This window comes from Euphorbia lathyris, chromosome 5, assembly GCF_963576675.1.
Source record: "Euphorbia lathyris chromosome 5, ddEupLath1.1, whole genome shotgun sequence".
Lineage (NCBI taxonomy): Eukaryota > Viridiplantae > Streptophyta > Magnoliopsida > Malpighiales > Euphorbiaceae > Euphorbia > Euphorbia lathyris.
In genome coordinates, this window is record NC_088914.1 from 27,906,613 (window position 1) to 27,928,149 (window position 21,537).

The 21,537-nt window shown below is 35.5% G+C and overlaps 3 protein-coding genes across 4 annotated transcripts; 2 read left to right on the forward strand and 1 right to left on the reverse strand.

Moving 5' to 3' along the window:
- The first annotated feature begins 4,688 nt into the window (after window positions 1-4,688).
- Window positions 4,689-13,258, forward strand: LOC136230659 (high affinity nitrate transporter 2.7). Its single transcript, XM_066019804.1, has 2 exons — window positions 4,689-5,976; window positions 12,548-13,258. The coding sequence occupies exons 1-2, from the start codon at window positions 4,838-4,840 to the stop codon at window positions 12,801-12,803; spliced, it is 1,395 nt and encodes a 464-aa protein (XP_065875876.1). The 5' UTR covers window positions 4,689-4,837; the 3' UTR covers window positions 12,804-13,258.
- Window positions 13,259-13,895: 637 nt separating this feature from the next.
- Window positions 13,896-16,614, reverse strand: LOC136230661 (sirohydrochlorin ferrochelatase, chloroplastic-like). Its single transcript, XM_066019807.1, has 6 exons — window positions 16,504-16,614; window positions 16,204-16,421; window positions 16,063-16,124; window positions 15,060-15,170; window positions 14,864-14,956; window positions 13,896-14,420 (listed from the first exon to the last, which is right to left on the reverse strand). The coding sequence occupies exons 1-6, from the start codon at window positions 16,545-16,547 to the stop codon at window positions 14,319-14,321; spliced, it is 630 nt and encodes a 209-aa protein (XP_065875879.1). The 5' UTR covers window positions 16,548-16,614; the 3' UTR covers window positions 13,896-14,318.
- LOC136230660 (uncharacterized CRM domain-containing protein At3g25440, chloroplastic-like) lies at window positions 16,601-20,796 on the forward strand. 2 transcript variants are annotated; one of them, XM_066019805.1, is made up of 5 exons: window positions 16,601-16,755; window positions 16,903-17,108; window positions 18,048-18,516; window positions 19,094-19,495; window positions 20,379-20,796. In XM_066019805.1, exons 2-5 carry the CDS (start codon window positions 17,056-17,058, stop codon window positions 20,487-20,489), a joined length of 1,035 nt encoding a protein of 344 aa, XP_065875877.1. In that variant the 5' UTR covers window positions 16,601-16,755; window positions 16,903-17,055; the 3' UTR covers window positions 20,490-20,796. The 2 variants fall into 2 exon arrangements, with proteins under 2 accessions (XP_065875877.1, XP_065875878.1); XM_066019806.1 differs by lacking the exon at window positions 16,601-16,755 and adding an exon at window positions 16,766-16,830.
- The last annotated feature ends 741 nt before the right edge of the window (window positions 20,797-21,537 follow it).

Here is a 21,537-nt window from a genome sequence, read left to right on the forward strand (position 1 = left end):
TTTACTGCCATTTATGATACAATCCTGTTCTTCGTATTTCACTGTTCGTATTTCACTGTTTGCATTGTTGCATGCTTTGTGATTATGCTTTTCGTATGTGAAAATAATTTGGCTTTGAGATGACTTAACGGCTAGGTTGCTCTAAATTGTTACATGCGTGTAAATAATTTTACATGTCACGTTTTTTTTTTTAAAGAAATGTAGGATGCAACTTCTATTGTAGAAATTCTACTATACTGGTGTAATAAAATAGTACCATTTGTATAGGTTAATTTCTTTACATCAATCATCTTTCATGAATTCGTATCCATCTCTTTTAATTGGTGTCGGGGTGCATAGTCGAAGTTCCCCTTTTAAAGTTACTTTTTTGTTTTTGTTTTTTTTTTTTTAAATTTAAAGTTGTCTATAGATGAGGTAGGTTACTTTTTTGTTTATGTTTTTTTTTTAAAAAATTTAAAGTTGTCTATAGATGAGGTTATTAATTTTAATTTTATTTTATGCAATGTTTGGTTTGGTTTGAAGGAGAGAAATTAGTGAGTTAAGCTTGCATTAATAATAAATTGCATTTATGGATGAGATATGGAAATTCTTGAATTCTGTCATTTATCATTATAAGAATATTTTATAAAAGTAAATAACTTTAAAATGGCTGTTGACAATCTTACATGGTTGGATGATGGTTCATCGTAGGGTTTTAAATGAGCCGAGCCGAGCCGAGCCGAGTCTGAATCTATATTCGGTATTAGATTATTAAAATCTCGAACTGCTTCAGGATGCTACGTGTGGTCAGAAAATGTAAATTTATAACAAGCACAAATCCATGGTTGATATATTCTATCATGATTTACACACTGCTTCAAGATGCTACGTGTGGTCAGAAAATGTAAGCATCAATCCATGGTTGATATACTCTATCATGATCTACACACTGCTTTTATGCTCCACAAAAATTGGAGAAGCTCAAAGCACTATCAACTATGGAGTAATAACCATGGAGTATGTGTTCTATGATCTATTTTCTCAAAGCACTATCAACTATGGAGTAATAACCATGGAGTATGTGTTCTATGATCTATTTTCTCAAATCTTAAAAGTACGAGAATAAGAAAGTTGAAAGAAATAAGGATGAAAAAACTTCTTAAAAGCTTATCTGATTACATCTTCAAGTTTGTTTGTGATCATCTAATCCTTATACCATAATCTACAATTTCTTGACACGAAGGTTTCTAGGTAAACTCACAAGAAGTCTTCTTACTAAGTGTTTAAAAAGCCTTTTGGTTCTCCTGTATCGTATAACTACATTTTTTTTCCAAAAAAACAAAGACTTAAACTATTTATGATACCTAGTATAAAGGTCTTATTCCTCATAGTTATGGACTTTAAGGACCTTTTGAACTCTATAAGGGGGAGGCAATTTGTCCATTGAGTGTTAAGCGAAATTTTCCTATGGAGCAAGAGACTCCTATTTCACTATTTAACTATTATTTGCTGGATTCTTTGTTTTTATAAAAAAGCAATCAAACACCTACAACTCTTCATTTTAGAGTGAAAGATAAACATGAGAAGAAAAAGTACTGATAGACCAGTAAGGAGGCCTGCGATACTCAACCGCGGGGCGTCGGAGGAACCAACTATTGTCCCTGCCACAATGGCACAACAAGAACACCTAATGCCGGTCTGAATTACCACTCACGAGGGAAATCGACAAGCAGGCAGCAACCGCAGCAGCATCGGCGGGTTATCAGTTCATGGAAGCAGCAACGGTACATCAGCACCCAGCAGAGATGGCGTCGGCTTGGCGGAAGATGAGCTTCGTACCTTTGAGAGGGGTAGCTACAGCAGACCGCCACCAGAACTAGGAGAGCAGGCCCACCACGGAGCTGCAACACCCGCTTCTCTGCCTTTAATGCAGCGACGACGGGTAAACCAACTTCAACAGGAGGTAGCAATCCGTACGAGAGCCGAAGCCAGAGACCAAGCAAGGCCTGAGAGAAGATCCTCGCTGGGCAGAAGTGTACCTCAGAACAGCAGTACACAACGCCGCAACAAGTGGGAATGCCCGGCTATTGGCTGGCTTAAATGTAACGTGGACACAACCCTTTTCACCGAAGATGACGTCTTTGGCGTGGGAGCAGTTCTACGAGACAGTTCAGGAGCATTCATAGCCGGTTTCACTACACACTTGACCGGGTTAGCCACAGTTAGAGTTGCTGAAGCACTAGCTCTAAAATTTGGTATGGATTGGGTACTAAGTCTTGGCCACCAAAATGTTATATTCGAGTCAGACGCCAAGGTAGTTACCGATAGTATTACATCAGGTTGCGGGGATATTACAGAATTTGGCAACATTATTGCTGACGTAAGGTTCTTGCTCCGCACTCACACTAGGTTTTTAGTGTTTTTTATTTCAAGGTTAGCGAACGCAGTGACCCATCTCTTGGCATGAAACGCTTGTTCCTATGCTAATTCATTCATTCATTATTTTTCCCCTGTATTCATTATAAGCGATCTAAATAGAGACACTTCACTTATCTCTGAATAAAAGTTCTGTTTAGCCTAAAAAAAGTACTAACCAAACACCTCCTTAATGATTTGAGGAGTGACAGATACATATAACTGTAATAGTACTTCTCACAATCTCTTCTTATTTATTATTTTATTATTAAAATTATTAATTATTGTATAGTAGGAGGTGAGAGACTTTTCGATACTAAATTATTAATAAAAAATGAAATAACTGTTACTATTTGTTGTTTGCCTCTGGAAAAGTCCGCTTTTCCAAAAAGCAAAGATTATCTACTTTTGTAAAAAACTACTTTTCAGCTGTAAAAAGCAAACAGGATGTGTCTAACCAAACACCTCAAACTCTGCATTTTAAAGTGAAAATACAAACATGAGATGGAAAGTAGGTAAACAAACACCCCTAAGAAGACTTATTAAGAGGATCTCCAATAGAGGTTGCTTCAAAAAGTGACAAAACTTAACACATCATACTAAAATATAATAGTTTATTAATTTAATTGTATATATCATCCTTGACAACTTTTGTTAAAAAATGCTCCAATAGTAAGAAACTTTAAAAGTTTCCACAATAGTCCCACAAATTATTATTTTATATATACTTTATTTTAATTATAAATATTGTCAACCAATAGTGAAAGAAGAGACTCATTAAAAAATGTACCAATAGTAATGAAGTAAATCATTTTTTTATATTAAAAAAAGGTTTGACAACCTTAAAACAAGGTTACCAAAAATTGGCAACTTTCTTTGGCACTCACCATCACTCCAATAGTGGTAGAGCTATCAATTAGTTAGGAATTCCCCATCCCCGTTGGAGACCCGTCCTGTTGGGAACGGAGAATCCCCATTTGGAATCCCTATGGGACAGGGATGGTTTATATATTGTCCCCGACTGTCGGGGACGGGACAGAGATGGTTATAAGTGTCCCATCCCCATCCCCGTCTCCGAATGTCCCCATTGGGAATCTCCAACGGATCCCCAACTAAATACCCAAATATAGAAAAAAAACTAAAATATATATATTATTAATTTATTTTGGAATTGTTTTCATTTTATGCTTTGAATCTTTGTTTGTAATTGTTTAGTTAATTTTTCATATTTAGTAGTTTATGATTTTATATGTCATTGGAATAGTATGATTTCAATAAAAATTATAGAGTAATTAATTTATTAGTCCCTATATTTTGACAAAACACACTGTTTAGTCCTTGTATTTTCAAAAACACATGATAAAGTCCATAACTTTTTTCTCAATGAATTGTTTAGTCCCTAACATTTTTCTCGGTGAACTGTTTAGTCCCTGCCGTTAGACTCTCATGAAGATTTTGTTAGTCAATTTGGATTTGCGTTCTTCTTTTCCTTTCCTTTAAACTCTAATGCATCTGAAATCAACTTTGAATGTTCTTCTTCTTGATTTTCTTCTTAATCGTTCAAAATCGTATTCATTGGGTCTTTTCTTTTTCTTGTTCTCCATACAAATAACTTCTTTTAAATTAGACTTTCTCTTCTAAAGTTTGAAGGTAAATAGTAAAGGGTAATTTAGTCATTTCTGAAGTCATAAACGGTAAAAAAAATATAACAAACAGACGGAAGGACTAAAACAGTTCATTGATAAAAAGGTTAGGGACCTTACCATGTGTTTTTGAAAATACAGGGACTAAACAGTGTGTTTTGTCAAAATATAGGGACTAATAAATTAATTACCCAAAATTATAACTATAAATTGATGTTTTACAAAAAAAAATAAAAATAAAATAGGAATTCCCCGTAGAACGGGGATGGTAGCCAAATTTTCTCCATTTATAATTCAAGAATGAGAATGTGAAATTCTCGATAGACCAATGATTGAGATGGTTAATACAATCTCCGTCTCGCCCCGCTTTGGCAAACTCAATGCCAAGTCAACCGGGTCTTTTAAGCACCATAGCTAATAGATGGTCTACAACAAACTTTTTGTTAATAAAGAGGATGTGTGATTTGAAGAGTTACCCATCAGCGGGTGGAACCGATTAATCTCTTTGTTAATAAAGAGGATGCATGAATCTTCAAAAAAAAAAAAAAAAAAAAAAAGTATGATTTGAAGAGTTACCCAACAGCTGGGGTGGAACTGATTTTTATCTTAAATGCTCTAAACCACAAGCATGCTTTTATTCCCAAAAAAAAAAAAAAAATCACAAGAAAAAAATTTGCAAAAACGTAAAAGCAGTAGATTTCTGCAAAAAAGACATAAAGCCTTAAAACAATACATTGGCTCGCCCCCAAACCATATATAAGCTTACACTGCGAAGTATGAACTCCCTCTTTTGTTGAGAAATGGAAAGTCAGTCTTCAAAACAAGCTTACTTCTCTCTTCCGGTAGACCATGAAAACAAAGCTACTGAATTCCGTCCATTTTCAATATCATCGCCGCACATGCTTGCCTTTCACCTGGCATGGCTTTCTCTCTTCTCTTGCTTCTTCTCCACCTTCTCTATACCTCCTCTCATACCTGTAATCCGCCAAGATCTCAACCTCTCCGATTCTGATATTAGCAACGCCGCCATCGCCTCCTTCGTCGGTTCCATCTTCTCTCGCCTCACCATGGGTCCTATCTGTGATCTTATTGGTCCACGTATTGCTTCTTCCACTCTCTCTTTAATCACTGCACCAATTATAATTTCTACTTCTTTCATCTCTTCTCCTTTTTCCTTCATCCTAATTCGCTTTCTAGTCGGATTCTCTTTAGCTAACTTTGTAGCCAATCAGTTCTGGATGACCTCTATGTTTTCCGGCAGAGTCGTTGGCCTGGCCAACGGTTTCTCCGCCGGATGGGCAAACACCGGAGCTGGCGTCGCACAGTTAGTTATGCCACTGGTATTTCATTTTTTAACTAATTCTTTGAACTTAACTTCATTTATGGCTTGGCGAGTTTCATTCATTATCCCTGGGATATTTCAATTTTTTACTGCCGTACTAGTTCTGGCATTCGGCCAAGATTCGCCGACCGGAAACTATAAATTTACGCCGAAAATGGCCGAGAAAGAGAAAAAAGATGAGTTTCTTGAAGTTTTGAAGAATGGATTAGGGAATTATAGAGGGTGGATTTTGGGATTCACATATGGATACTGTTTTGGTTCAGAACTGACGACTGATAATATAATTGCTGGATACTTTTACGATAGATTTGGAGTGAATCTTCAGGTTGCAGGGACGATTGCTGCGAGTTTCGGAATGGCGAATTTCTTCTCGAGGCCAGTGGGAGGAGTTTTATCTGATATGTTGGGGCGGAGATTTGGGGTTAGGGGGAGATTGTGGGGGCTTTGGGCGGTGCAGACGACGGCGGGTTTGCTGTGTGTGATACTTGGGCGAGTTAACTCGGTGTGGGGTTCTGTTTCAGTGACGTGTTTGTTTTCGGTTTTTGTTCAAGCTGCTTCTGGCCTCACATTTGGCGTGGTCCCTTTCGTTTCCAAAAGGTAAGAAATCAATTACTCCTAAATTACACTTTATTAATATCTTTTTTTTTTCTTTCTTTTTTTAGAATCACTTTATTAATATCTTAAATTAGAATCATCATTCCATTAATTGTCTACACTTTCTAGTGCAAAAGTGTTGAGTTAATTAAATGGTTTATTAGATTAATAGATTAAAAACCAAACCATTTCATCTTTTAATTAGATCCGGTTAATTGAATTTACACTAAAATCCAAATTCAAAGTTTGTAATTTAAACAACAATCAACTTGAAATTCTAATTACTGAGAACAACTCCAATTGGCACTAAAATCCAAATTCAAAGTTTCTAAGTTAAACAACAATCATCTTGAAATTCTAATTACTCAAGACAACTGCAATTGGCACTAAAATTCAAATTCAAAGTTTATAATTTAACACACTGTAGTCCTTCTATTTTGAAAAACACATTATAATATCCTTAACTTTTGTCAATATTAACCCTTTGATCCTTTTGTCTAGTTTTTTTAGACTTGTAATCATTATATTTTAGTATAAACAGATATATATAAAATAATAGAGTAACATGGTCAACTTATATTGTACTGTGGTTGTCCTAAAAGTTAAGATATGTTCGGTTGAAAATCTAAAAAAATAAATAAAAAGACCACAAGGTTAATATTGGTAAAAAATAGAGACCTTAAAATGTATTTTTCAAAATAGAAGGACTAAACAGTGTATTAGGTAAAAATTAGAGGAAAAGTAAATTATTTACCCTAATTTAAACAACAATCAACTTGAAATTCTAATTAGTCAAACAAATACAGTTGGCTAAGATGAAATTAGTAAAAGTACAGATGTACACTTCTAATTTGATCCAAAATTACTATTCCCCCCGATTTGTAATAGGGAGGTTTTTTTGGTTAATATAAATTTTTCTTATTTGACCATGATTAGAGTTTTGTATTAATTACTATTTTTTTTTCTGTTTTGAAGACACGAAGAGTGATATAATTTAATGAATGTTATAAAAAAATGTAGATTATTAATAAAAAGAGATATATACGTTAAAAAAAATTAATTGGAAGAGAATCTATTTAAAAGGTACCCGACGAGTCTTGAATCGAGAAACCGGACAAATTATTAACAGAAAATAAAATAAAAATAGATAAATGATATTTTAGTCCATTTTTTATAAATTTAATGCAAGAGATAATATAAACCAAATGGAGTAATGAGTCATTGATTAGAGCTATGGGTTACAAGTTGACATCCAGGTTGAATTTGTGGGAAGAGATCTTGAATTAGATTTTTATTAAATGTAAGACTGAATTTGTGGAAAAAGATTTGAATTAGATTTTCATTAAATACATCTGCAGCAGAGAGGGGTGATATACCTTAACTATGATCAAGTCTTGATCACAATTATCTAGATAAGAATACATATTGTCTCTACGCAAAAAAATAAATAAATATATCATTGATTAGAGTGGTTAAAAGGAGAAATTTTAGAATATTTTCCCGTACTCCTTAAAATAGGTAAAAGATAAAAAAAAAAAAAAGTGTGATTAAGAATTTTTGGGAAAGATAAATAATTTTTTATTTTTTTATTATTAATAATATATTATAAAATTATTAATTTTTGTTCTATTCAATTATTTAATCTTTTAAATATTTAAATTATTAAATAATTTAGTGTATCTATAATGAATTAAACTTTTAAATAAAATAAAAGTTAAAAACTTTATAATATATTATTAAAATATAATAACTAAACAATATATTAAATAAAAAGATAAAAATTAATAAATCATTCACCCTAATACAAATATTATTACTTTATAACAAAATGAACATATATTTTAGACTTCCCAGTTAAAATTTTCTTTCTTTTTCAATAAGATATTGAGGTTTAAAGGAAAATAATAAATTGTTAGTTTATTTTTATATTTTAATCATACATTATAAGTATAATGGTAGCCCGTCTCTATGGAAGAAAGAAAAATAGTAGGAATACCTTCTCTAATAAAGGAAGAGATTATCCGAACCTTAAAAGACAATATCACGACGTTCGCCTGGTGTTTTACAGATGTCATGGGAATATCTCCCTATGCAATGACACACTCCTTGAATATTGACCCAGAAGCAAAGACGATCAAAAAGAAGAAACGAAATCATGGCCTCTAAAGGCAAAAGATTGTCCAAGTTGAAGTGAAAAAATTGCTAAATAGCAGACACATCGAGAAAGTTATCTACCCGTTTTGGCCAGCGAATGTGGTCCTTATTAAGAAAGCAAATGGAAAGTGGAGGCTATGCGTCAACTTCACGGACCTAAACAAGGCTTGCACAAAGGACTCGTATTCTCTCCTCTGCATTGACATATATATAGATTCTACAACGGGTTATGCTATTTACTCACTATTCAACACCGTGCTTGGATACCACCATTTACCAATGAACCCACTCGATACGGAGAGAACGAGTTTTATAACAAATGAAGGTACGTGTTACTACAATGTAATGCCTGTAGGCTAAAAATGCAGGTGTCACTTACTTGAGACTTGTCAACAATTTTTTTGAAGGCATGATTGAGGATAAAATTGAGATCTATATTGACGACATGATCATAAAAAGCAAAATGGTCGAGCAACACGCCACCAACCTTGAAGCGGTATTCAAAACCTTGAGAGAGTACAACTTAAAACTCAACCCAAACAAATGCACGTTCAGTATAAGCTCGGGTAAATTTTTGGGCTTCACGATATCTCAAAGAGGAATAGAGACCGACCCGGACAAAATTAATGCAATAATATACATGATGCCCCCTTCGAAGGGTCAATGATATCCAAAAACTGGATGGAAAAATAAATGCCTTATGGTGTTTCATCTCTTGCTCGTTGAAATGATGGATGGCGATTTTACAAAAGCCTAAAAGGAGAAAAGGACTTCAACTAGACAACCAAGCGTCTTTCGAGTCCTTAGCATTGCCTCCCCTTCTCAATAGATCAGTCCCGAGAGAAACACTCAACCTATATATACGTGTGGTAGACAAGTCATTAGGCATAGTCCTCATCTAAGAAGAAGGATTGGAGCAGTTCTCGGTCTACTACGTTAGTTAGGTCCTTAGAGAAGCAGAAACCCGTTATCCAAAATTAGAAAAACTAGCATATGGATTGTTCATAGCTTTGCAAAAGCTTAGACATTATTTCTAAAGCCACACTATCGTTGTCCGAACATACTCCCCCGCTTCGCAATGTGATGCAGAGGCTAGAAACATCCGATCGATTAACAGAATGAGCCCTAAAAATGACAGAGTTCGACATCTAGTATGAGCCGTAAAGGGCCTTTAATGTGCAAGCCTTAGTAGACTTCGTAATCGAGACCCAAGCCCAGATACATCTAGGAAGTCTATACCGATGGAAGCTCGGGCAAGAAAGAGCTGGCATATGGGTTTTCGTAAGAGGGACCGACATAATAAAACTAAGGTATCCTACTTCTCTTAACTTCCCGACCTTGATTATATGGTGGAATACGAAGCACTACTGCAGGGCTTAAGAATAATCAACGTCATCAAGCCCGATCAAGCTATCCTAAAAAGTGAACTATAGTTGGTAGTCAGCCAATTGACTAGCAGTTACAAATCCAACGAGCACGTTATAAAACAGTACCTTTTGCTAGTAAAAGAGCTTATAACCGAAGGAAAGAGAGAGGGTTGCAGCCTGGAGGTTCGGAGGATCCCATAAAAGGAGAACTTCGAGGCCGATAAGCTGGCTAAGGTCGTATGAGTAATAAAGGATCAAAGGCTTGCCTCAACAAATCAAAGAAAAAATTTAGTCCAGCATTGACAAAGTCGAAATCATGGTAATTGACATAACTAATGAATTGTTCTATCTCATATTTTAATATCTCTCTATAGGTACATTACCATCAGACCATAACGAAAGAATAAAAATCATACAGAAATCGGGATAGTACGTCGTCCTTGGGGAAGCCCTCTACTGATGATCCTTCAGCCACTTATGGCTAAAATGCATTGGCTTCATAGAAGCATAATATGCCCTCTAGGAAATTCATGAAGGAACATGCCAGGGCTCCTAAGAAAAGCCAAGCTTTAAAGATTCTAATGGAACCAAATGACCCAAGACGGAGCAAACTTTGTGAAGAAATGTGTACCATGCCAAAGCTATGCACCTGTGACTAGGTCATTGGCTTTAGTCACGAAGGTCATTCAACCGGCATAGTCGTTCTCCACATGGGCAATTGACAAAGTATGGGTTTTCCGCGAAGTATCTCGTCAGAGGAAATGCCTAATCGTCGCAGTGGATCATTTCATCAAACGGGTGTAAGTGGAACTAGCTTCCAGCATCACCTCCACCCAGATCATCAACTTCATTAACAGGCAAATCTTGAGCAGGTTCGACATACCTCACACCATAATCATCGATAATGGAAACAGTTCGATTGTACACCTTTTAGAACTTACTGCAAAAACCTACATACGAAACTCCATTTTTCATTGGTCTCACACCCACAAACAAACGTAATGACAAAATTCACTAATAGCACCATCGTCCAATGCCTCAAGAAAAGGCTGGAAAAACTCTATTCATATTGGCCTAAACAGTTGCACACTGTATTATGGGCTTAAAGAACTACACCCTGAACAACCACGGGGAAACACCCTTCTCGCTCACATACGGGACCGAAGCCTTCGTTCCGATAAAGATAGGGGGTGCCAGCCTCGGTAAACTTTCTACTACGAAGAAAACAATGAGACCAATATGAGATATCATTTGGATCTCCTTGAAGAATGAAGATAAAGAGCCCTCATACGCATGGAAGCATACAAATAGAGCATTAAGTATGTCCATGATAAGAAAGTCAGGCAACAATATTTCTTCTTGGGCGATCTCATGATGTACAACATGGAGGAATCCCAATCCAAGAAAGGTAAAGGTAAATTAGGGGCACGATGAGAAGGCTTGTATCAAATAATAAAATTCGCCAACCTTCAATGAAGATAAAAATCCTTCATACGCATGGAAACATACAAATAGAACAACAAGTATATCCATGATAAGAAAGTCAGGTCATGATATTTCTTCTTGAGCGACATGGTGATGCGCAACATGGAGGAATCCCAATCCAAGAAAGGTAAAGGTAAATTGAGGGCACGATGAGAATGCTCGTATCAAATAATAGAATTCGCCAACCTTCACATGTACAAACTAAAATATTTGGATGGCACGCCGGTTTTCCGGATTTGAAATGCCGCCGTATTCAGAAAATTTTACCAATGAAAGTCCCCTACACTCCCCAAATGAGGGGATTTTTTTTAATTATTATTTACCCTCTAAAAATTAACAAGATGTTTATTAATTTTCTTTGAATATTACTTGCATTTAATATTAATCAAAATAGAATTAACAAATCGATACTTATTCCATATATATAATAATACTATAATTAAGATATTTATTGACGGCATGATTAATCTGTCGAAAATTTTAAAAAAATGTTATTTAAAAAATAGTGGAAGTAATTAGGGGTATTTGTTTCAGCGTTTAGCGTTAAGAAATATAGTATTTTTTTAGACTTATACAACAACAGGATATAACATTTTTATGGAAACCGTTTTTGAAAATTTTCGTGAAAAACTATTTGTATATATTTGAAGTTAGACAAAATTTTCCTTCTAATTTTTAAACATATTTCTTGTTTTATATTTACTTATATTTCTATAACATTATTAACAAAATAATTTTATCCCATTCAATAAACTTTTAATTTTTATTTAATTATTTAGATTATTTTTATTAATTTGTACTGTTTTTTTATTTGGTAAATCCTAAATATAACTTTATAGTTTCGCCAATTTACAAATGGATCCTTCTGGTTCTTTTATCTCTAAAAGCGAACATGGTTTTCGCTATTATCAAAACTAAGAACATTTAGCTTAACACTATCAATTTTGACCTTTGAATTAGAAAATTCTAAAAATTAAAATGTCCATATTATACAGTTTACATATTAATAGCAACAGTTCATCACAATTTTATCAAACACTAATAATTAATCAACTAATAACAAATCGCTAAATACAAAAAATGATAGCTAACAGATGAACCAAAAAGACGCTTAGTTTCATATGATTAGTAGAATTTAAAATATACTTATTTATACATTTGTATATCATCCTTCTATAAAGAGTAGTTTTTTCATTTGCAACACACATTTAGCTCTACCTATTCTCACATTTTCATTTATTTTCTGCAACACTCACATATCTAAGCACACTTTTTTATAGGTGATTCCGTAGGTGGTAAACAAAACTATAGCCACACAACCCAATTAGACGGATTTTGTTTGTAATCTAGGCTCAGCTTGAAGCCTCTTTCGTTTTCTAAAATTTATAGTCAATCCATAATAATGACAGAAAATAAGACAGTTTGTTGTAACGAAGTAGCCATCTAGTTTCTAACACAAACCCAGTGGGTGTAGTTGAATAGGTTTACATAGGCAGAACTTTGTCAAGAGATATGTAGAAATGTGTAAGAAATGAGTAAAAAAGAAGATAATGTTTTGAATTACGCAGGTCACTAGGAGTAATATCTGGGATGACAGGAAGTGGAGGAACTATTGGAGCAGTGGCTACCCAGGTGTTGTTGTTTTCAGGAAATAGATTCTCAACTCAAACAAGTATTTCCTTGATGGGTCTTATGATACTTGTATGCACTTTTCCTGTCACCTTCATTTACTTCCCTCAATGGGGCAGCATGTTCTGTGGCCCTGCTTCCACCAACATCAACATCAACTCCGCTGCTGCTCAAGATTACTACCTGCTCGAGTAACAAGTTGGAACCTACCTGCACAAGACATATTTGTGAAAGGGGAGATGAAAAAAGAGTATACAGAAGAACATCATTTCCTTCAAAGAGAGGCATGTTTTCTAGACTGTAAATATAAATCCACTATCATAAAACGCATATGTCTCTCATGACTTAAGTACAGATTAGTAACTGCAATCAATATACCTTTTATCCCGAAAAACAGAAAATGCTCTCTGTGACAGTGGCAAAGCCCACCGAGAACCCCTACCAAAGTTACTTTCTGGTCTTTCACTTCAACTGTGGCAACTTGCAAGGCAGAAAAGTTTGTAGTCTTGGACTTCAACTTTATTCAATTAACTTTATGCCACTCTCCTCAATCTGGAGGAAATGGTATGAAGGTTCCATGTATGTATCCTGTCTTTTATCTTCAAAAACAAGGGAAATAACAAAATTCTGCAATCCTTTCTTTCACTCAATTTACCTCCCTCTCCAAGCATATCATAAAACTCAAATTTGTGCAAGTAGTTTAAAGAAATATATTTATTAGTAACAGGGATCATTCATAACTTCAGAAAGTACAAATAGGGCTTTTGGAGCATGGATTGATGACACAACTGAAAACTTTGAAAGTAAGTTCAAATCAATAACGAAGTACCAAAAAATAAATAAATAAAAACAAAAAAAATCTATCAGATGACCGATAGTACCACTCTCTCACCCTCCTCCCTCAAGATTCATATGATACAGAAATGACCATAAACTGAAAGGTGAACATAATCCCTTAGGTTATGCACTTTCGCTAGTCAGAGGTGTAGTGATGATCAAGAATTAGGAACACCTCCCTATATACTCAAGATCATACTTCAACAAGTTGAAGAAGAGACCCCTGCTCAAGCATGAAACTTAAGATGGAGAGTTTCTCCAACATCTGGAATTTGCTGAAAAATATGTTTGGGTTCGGACTTGTTGAATAACAAGTAAATGATGCATATCACATGTCACACTTTTCATCTTAAAGATCTAGATGCTAGCTACAAACAGTTAATGTAAATATCATATAGAACAGATGGGTTAGTTCATAACTTTCCGCTTCATACAAATTGCGCTATCAGAAAATGTAAATGCACATTTATATTCTCATAAAATATTCAGTCTACATCATTGTGACTGTAAATTAATCAGAAAAGTATTGCCAAGAATCAATTTACAGTTTGTATAAACAAGTTCACATCATCTGTTGAACAACTTGGAAACATTACAATTGTTGAGCAACAACAGACAGAGCCAAAGTCAAAACACATGAATTTCAGAAATTATAGATTTACGAAGAAATTTTAGGTCCTACTGCATATTGATACGGGTAACATAACAGCACATAAATAGACAACTCTCTCTGTAAAAATAACCCACTTGTATATATTAATTTCTTCCAGATGTTTCTCAGTTTCTCATTGAGAACAGGAATTGCTGCATTGTATTGTTACTAGGTAAGCAAGCCCAATAAGGTTTCAATCTGACAGTGCGTATAACCATGGACTAGTAGAGTTTGCATTTACTTGTTCCAACACAAGCTGCACATTCATCTGCATCTCCTGCTACACGGCTTAAGCAGTGTTTGATCCTATCATTTACAACATCCTGCAGCATACACCATGGAAATATATGATAAAAGATGAATCCGTTTAAGCAAATTACAGTATATGTATAAAAGCAGGGTGTCCTCTGTTATCTTCTTACAGCTGATAAGAAGACACAGAAAAGGAAGCTTAGTCCTCATAAAGACTACCATTAACAAGAAGAAATATCTAAAGGAAATAAACTAAATAATTATTAAGAAATCAGAAAAAAATCATCTCAGAAAGAAAACTGCAAGTATGATGTATCATATTGCAGCAGATTACTATTAGCTACAGACTTTCTGCAATGTTTCGTTATTCATGAAAATTAGACTAAACCTATTGAAATGATTTAAAATCGCACAACACAAGTAAAAAGAAAAGTTCAATACAATTGGAAATATGGAAAGACTTCACTCTCCAGAGCTTAAGGCTTCTAAGCAAAGAACGTTAAGAATTACATACCACAAGTAGCTCATGCAAGCCAAGAGGTGAAGTGATGACATATGGCACTCCAGGGTACTCCTTCGCAGCTTCAGCACTTAAGGCAGGGATATCCTTTCAAATAACATGTGATTGAAACTTTCTTAGGCACCACATATAACGTTCTACGTAATCATATCGGTTGACCAGTTACTAGGAAAAATTAATGATGAGTTACCTGGTGCCAATGCCGTCCAGGAAAAAGAAAAAATGGGCTTATAATCACCCGGTTTGCCCCTTTTTCAACACATAAACCAAATGCATCTTTTATTGAGGGCTCTGCCAGCTCCTGCGTACATTAAAAAGTTGAGAAGAGATACAAAACAAAAGTTCTTTAGTTTTACAAGAGCAAGTAGGGTAAAGAAAAAGTGTACACTTTTTTTTTTGTCTCACTATCGAAATACTCCAAGGAAATGCATTAGGATTAAGTAATTAGAAAGATTCTATTTCATTTACCTGCTTTCCTCTGAGCTGCATGTAATATGCTAGAAGATTCTTGATATGAAGTGGGGTGCACCTTAGTTATTTTGTGATCTTTCATTTGTGTTTTTTTTTTGTTTTCTAGTTTGCTAAGTTACTATGTTATCCATAATGATTAGGACTGGGGGTTTTCAGGTGTAAAACGTACCACATGCATTTATTTCTTTTAGGTATGGGTAGTTGTTTACTCTTGTGTAATTACTGTATTTCTCTGTGCATCTGCTGTGATATTAAGGAATGAGGAATTAGGAAAGAGACCAGCAGTTTATTTCCAAGAAAATTCAAATTTATGGAAGGGTTCCAATAATGAGCAATAGTTCAATCTTTTACAACAAACTGTGAAGGGAGAATGCTTAAGAAAATTCAGATTTCCTTCTAGTTCTGACCTTGATTGCAGAGCAAATAGACTTATAACTAAATCAAAATTAGTAACAGTAAACAACCTCGTATCATCACAAGTTGTTATGGGTGAGATATTAAGTTTGCAGGAACAATTTGAGGCTTTCATGGCCTTAAGGAAGATAGAGTTCTTGATCGAGTAGCACTGAGAAAGTGAACGAATTGAATTGCCTTATTATAACGAAATTGAAAAACCAAGTTGCAGCCAGTAGCCATTTATGTCTAGAATCAGCTAGCGAAGACCCATAACTAGATCTCAACGCAGGACCATCTGTACAGAAGCAAAAGGAAAGAGTAATTACCATATGAGCAGGCTCCACAATTGGATACCCGGTTTTATCCCTAAACATGGCAACGAAGTCATCTGGAAAATCCACCATATTCAGAAAACCATGAGTGTACATAGATTGGAAAATGAAATTTTCAGAATTGTAATAGCTTACTCAGCATGAGATTTGACTCTTTACGACGTGAACCGTGGTCGACAATGATGACTCCGTCTTTCGCTCCAACCCCCTGTGAGTTCATTGTACTTCCCCCATTTTCGTTGCTCAAGCTCAACCTCGTGGATAAATAATTTATATTAGACGAACCTCCTCGTAAATTTGAGATTTTGGGTGTTGCCGGTCTAGAATTTGTTCCAGTTTCGCCCACTGAACAACTGTAACCGACAATTCGATGAAGAAAGAAGAATAACAAGCGAATTTTGTTTGAAGGAAACAATCAGGGAAATTTTGGCTTACCTTCTAACTGTATTTAGAGAAGGAAATTTGAGAAAATTCAACATTTTCTGAGCGACAGCGTGAAGCTGGGTGATTACCGCCGTTTCATCCGTGGAAAGGAATGCTATGTGATTTCTAAGGAAACGGCACCGTTTGACAGAGTATTGGTTTACTAAATTACCAATCTGACCTTCTTCGGTCACCTCACCTCTTGCGATTAGTAAATTCCAAGCGAGTAGAGTAGAAGGTGGCCTGAGTAATGTTAGCCGCTCGGTAAGTATATGATTTTTGCTTTTAGCTTTTAGCGGATTATTTTCTTGTTGATTGTCAGTTTCTCAGTGCGAAAAAGTAAGAGATTAATGTTAGGGCTCCTATTTTTCTAACGGGACTCTGCTGATGCTATTTCTATTATTGTTACAGATTATGGGTTTGTTTGAGGAAGGAGATGGCAGATGAATGATCATAAATGATTTTTTTCAATGAAATGGCGTCGCACAGCAGTTATCTGAGGGTAGTCAAGATTCCTCAAAATCCGGGTAGCATAAATTTTCAGTGAATTTGTGAGAAAATGCTATGGGTTCAATCAGAGGCAGCATCAGTATTGGACTCCGCTATGCTATCAAAAGGTGCATTTTCATTGATCATATTATTTCTTGACGGCCAAAAATCAAATGGACGCTTAGTATTACTTTGGTTAGAAATTTGGTGAAATGTTTTGAACATCATCAAGGCATTTACTTTATGATGATTGCAGCTTAATGTTCAAGTTTGCATTTATGGCTATTTGTTCTTTAGAATCATTTGGTTTCATTTTTCTACATTTAGTCAGATAGATTGAAGTAATTTGAGGAGAATTGCCTTTGCTGCCACTATGTATTATATTTGGCAGGCTAGGGATAGCAAGATTTTTAATATATACAGATAGATGCAAACAAAAAGTTATGGGGCTTATTGCTTAGAGTGTTGAGTTGGGTGTACTGTCAAGAGCGTAGGAAAATATAGGAGTTATAATTGGAACTTGTGGTTCTAAATTGAACATGGTTGCGTATTTGTTTTCTCGTAGTTTTTGGTAATACAATTTTCTTTTATTCATCAAAAGGGGAAAAGGTAGAAGAAAGATGGAAGGAATTTGTATTCACTTGCCTATATTGCCTATTTTGAAACTGCAAAACCTGCAGCAACTCTTACTCTATATACGATGGGCCAACTTATAGCACCACTTATCTAAATTGGCCTCCAAATTGAGCTGTGGGGCGGAATATGGGTTCTAATACCAGATAATAAGTGCCTTAGGAGAGAGAGCAAATCAAGGAGAAGAGAGTCCGTGGTCTCATCTAATGCATCAAGTCACTTGTATGACTTTTGTTGATGGTGGGACGATAGGAAAAGATTATGAATTTTGATAAAACCTTGTTCTCCTTTTCCATTTATATCCTTCTCTTTATAGATATCGTATTCAGAGCTATCGTGTAACTAATGCATCTGTTTGCATAATTTACTGGTGCTGGCTACTGTCTTCTATAAGTAGTCTGGTATCTGATACATGATGCCTGTGCTTTTTACAGGAAATCTTTACCTTGGTACTGTTGTCAGGTTCAGAATGATTCCAGCCTTTCATCATTCCTCAGAACCACTTCTGTTACTTCCACTCTGAAAGACATCACCTTTGTGCACTATAGACTTTATGGGACTGCTAGACATTTGATAGAGGCTTCAAGGTTAGCTTCTTCTCCATATTTCCCATGTGGCCAAAGGTTAAATGTGCTTGCTAGCAGTGGTGTTCTGAGAAATAGGGAATGCAAAGGATACATGAAAGATGCGTCAGTTGAGCTGAACACAGACAAAGATGTTGTCAGGTTTTCTATTGGTAAGCAGACTCGTAAAAATCATTTTTCAGAATGGAAGAAGACTGCTAAGCAGGTTAGAATCTCTAGAAAAGCCAAACTGAATGAGCTCAGGTTCTATCGTCTCAAGGCCAAAAAGAAGATGAATTCCCCAAATCCAGAAGTTAGGATTAGATACAAACTTGAAAAGGTTGGATGTCTATTTTTCACTTGAATGCTGTTAACAATAGCTTTAAGTTACTGATTGTACTTTGTTGGGTTTTTTGAATCTTAGCTTTGTTCATTTCTTGAGCATGATGGAATAAAAAAAAAATTATGCGACATTTATGCAGTATGCCTACAGTGCTTGGTCTAGGTCCTTAGCTCTTAAAGATGAAGCCGATTCTTTTTGCTATATCGGCTCTACTGCTTGACCTCTTTGGTGTCGAAGAATTATAAGGTTGCATATCTGGGAGTTGGTTTCTGAATTAATATTAGAGGAGAATTTCTAGAAAGGATTTGAGTCATAAATTAGAGAAGAGATAGAAAGAAATAGGAAGGAAATAGATAATATTTTTCATTGATAGATTGCCCTGACAAACATGACCTTAAATAGCAGCTGGATGTGAGCTGAGATCAAGGAAAAACAGTTGCCTCTAATAGTCCAAAATAGGCTAAGGCCAAACAAAACAGTAACAACTTAACAGAATACTTAGATTTCACAGTTACTCCAACAACTATTCCTTGCTTTTGCATTTAAATTTGTTTTCCTTTTGAACTCTTCTTAGGCCAAACGCAAGGAGGCATGGTTAATTGAGAAGTTAAGGAAATTCGATGCTCTTAAATTGCCAGCTGAAACACATGATCCTGAAATGTTAACTGAGGAAGAAAAGCATTACCTTAAGCGTACTGGGGAGAAGAAGAAGAACTTTATTCTTGTTGGAAGACGAGGTGTTTTTGGAGGTGTCGTTTTGAATATGCATCTTCATTGGAAGAAGCATGAAACAGTGAAGGTTATTTGCAAACCTTGCAGGCCTGGGCAAATTCATGAATATGCAGAGGAGCTAGCTCGACTGAGCAAAGGCATTGTGATTGACACAAGACCTGACAGTAGTATCATATTCTACAGGGGAAAGAACTATGTTCAGCCAGAGATTATGTCCCCTCCAGAAACCCTTTCTAAACATAAGGTAAGTTTCTGCAATTTATTTAATTGATGCCTCAGATATTTCGCAGCCAATGATCTTGAAACCTGAGAACATCAATAGTGTAGCTCATCCAGATATATTATTTACGTCTGCAAGATTTGAGTCTGCGCATTAAAAAAAAAATTGTGCCACAATTTCACATACTTTACCATTTGACAGATTTGTTTAGTTAATCTTTTTCCTTTCTCTCACATGCATAAGACAAAGCAAAAAAGGAAGCAGCAAGAGGCCATTTGTTCATTGGTGCCTTTCTTCGTTCAGGGTCATAAAATCATTGTCTCCTGTCTTAGTTGTCACCAGGATATTGACCGCTCTAAAGTTTTATGCCTCTAGTAATTTATTCTGTACAGTTGGGTAGAAGTTTCCTTTCCCCTTTTGATCTCTTTACGTCATTTTCAGGAGTTCTTATATTAAGCACTCCGTCTTCCATGTCACTTGGAGGACTCACATTTCACATTTGTACACGTGTATTGTGACCCCACTTAATAATTAAAATAGTAGAGCCTTTTATAATATGTATGAGTCCATGTTACAAGTGTCAAAAATATGTAAGAAAGGGTTGTTAAATGGAAAACCGGATGCTTCTAATAATTTCCCCATTTTCAGCCACTGTTATGAATTTTTGGCGAAACCCCTGTTTTTAAATATGACGTGGCATTACAGCCACGTTAGATTTGAGTCAATGCCATGTCAACTCCACTTATAAACAAGAACAAACTGTGATGGAAACGCCTCAATTTAGATTAAGATGGGAATAAGAATGAAGAGAATAGGTAAAAATGTTATTACAGGAAAAGAAGAGTAATTTTACATGCGGTTGGATAAACCATTGTTGGATGTCTGTGAATAATTAGTTATGATGCAGGCTCTGGAGAAGTACAAGTTTGGACAGTCCCTCGAGCATACGAGTCAGTTCATTGAGAAATTGGAGAAAGAGCTGGAAGACTATCTTCAACATGTAGCGCGTTACAAGTAGGGATGACAACTGGTAGGGTATATGCGGGTGGTGCCAATTCCAAACTCTTAATTTGTGGGTACCCTTACCCATCAAATATATACCAGGTATCAACTAATGGATACCCTAGGATATTCTCATACCTCTTATAGGTAATGTTTTGATCCCATTAGGGTTAGGTAGTGCCGGGTACCTGCAAGTACAGTAGCGGTTTCCATCTGTAGTTACAAGCATCACATCTCACCACCATTGCTGTCTGAGGAACCTTAATTTGAATGATCAGACAGACAATTTACTTATGCTCAAGAGATGGTATGGGTTCGCTTCCTATGAATTATATGTGGACCGTTTTTTCTGATGTGTATAATGTGTGCAGGATCGCTCTTATGACCCTAAAAAGGGTAGGAAGACAAACGACTGCTGAAGTAAACATTGTTAAATGAAATTTAACATCCATAATATATTAAACCTTTAAGTGTAACTAATGATAACAAATTAATTTAATTAGAACAAGAGTTATAGAGGAACTCTAGTATACCTTTCAAAGCAATCCTCAGTGGAGACTTCTGAACTCTGCCTGACACCCTCTCATCATCATCATGGGTTATGGCTGTGTTCCAGCATCTCTACACACCTCTTGGATTTGTCTGAAGGCTAACTATTGTTGCTTTATAACTCTGGATCTTTTTAAACTAATATGCTATACGGAAGTTAAACTTAAGTAGTTAACAACTATGGATGCTAAAAGGGGAAGTTTAGAAAGCCATGGATATAGAGAGAAAGAAAGCTTTTATTGCTCAAAGCAAGTTATATCTCATACATCATATGTCTTCTCCTTATATAGGTAGAAGATCAAAGGTGAAATTACCAAAAAGGAGATTACATCATCACAAAAGTTAAAAGTACAAACTTTTAGGTTACACGTGTCGAATGCTTCTTATTTTGCTCTTCCACCTCAAGCTTTACATCTTGCCACTAATCTCTAATGTTTCCACCTCATGCTTCTTCTTTGGACACATGTCTCTTCATATCTTCATGTCTTGCCACGTGTTGATCTTATTGCCATCTT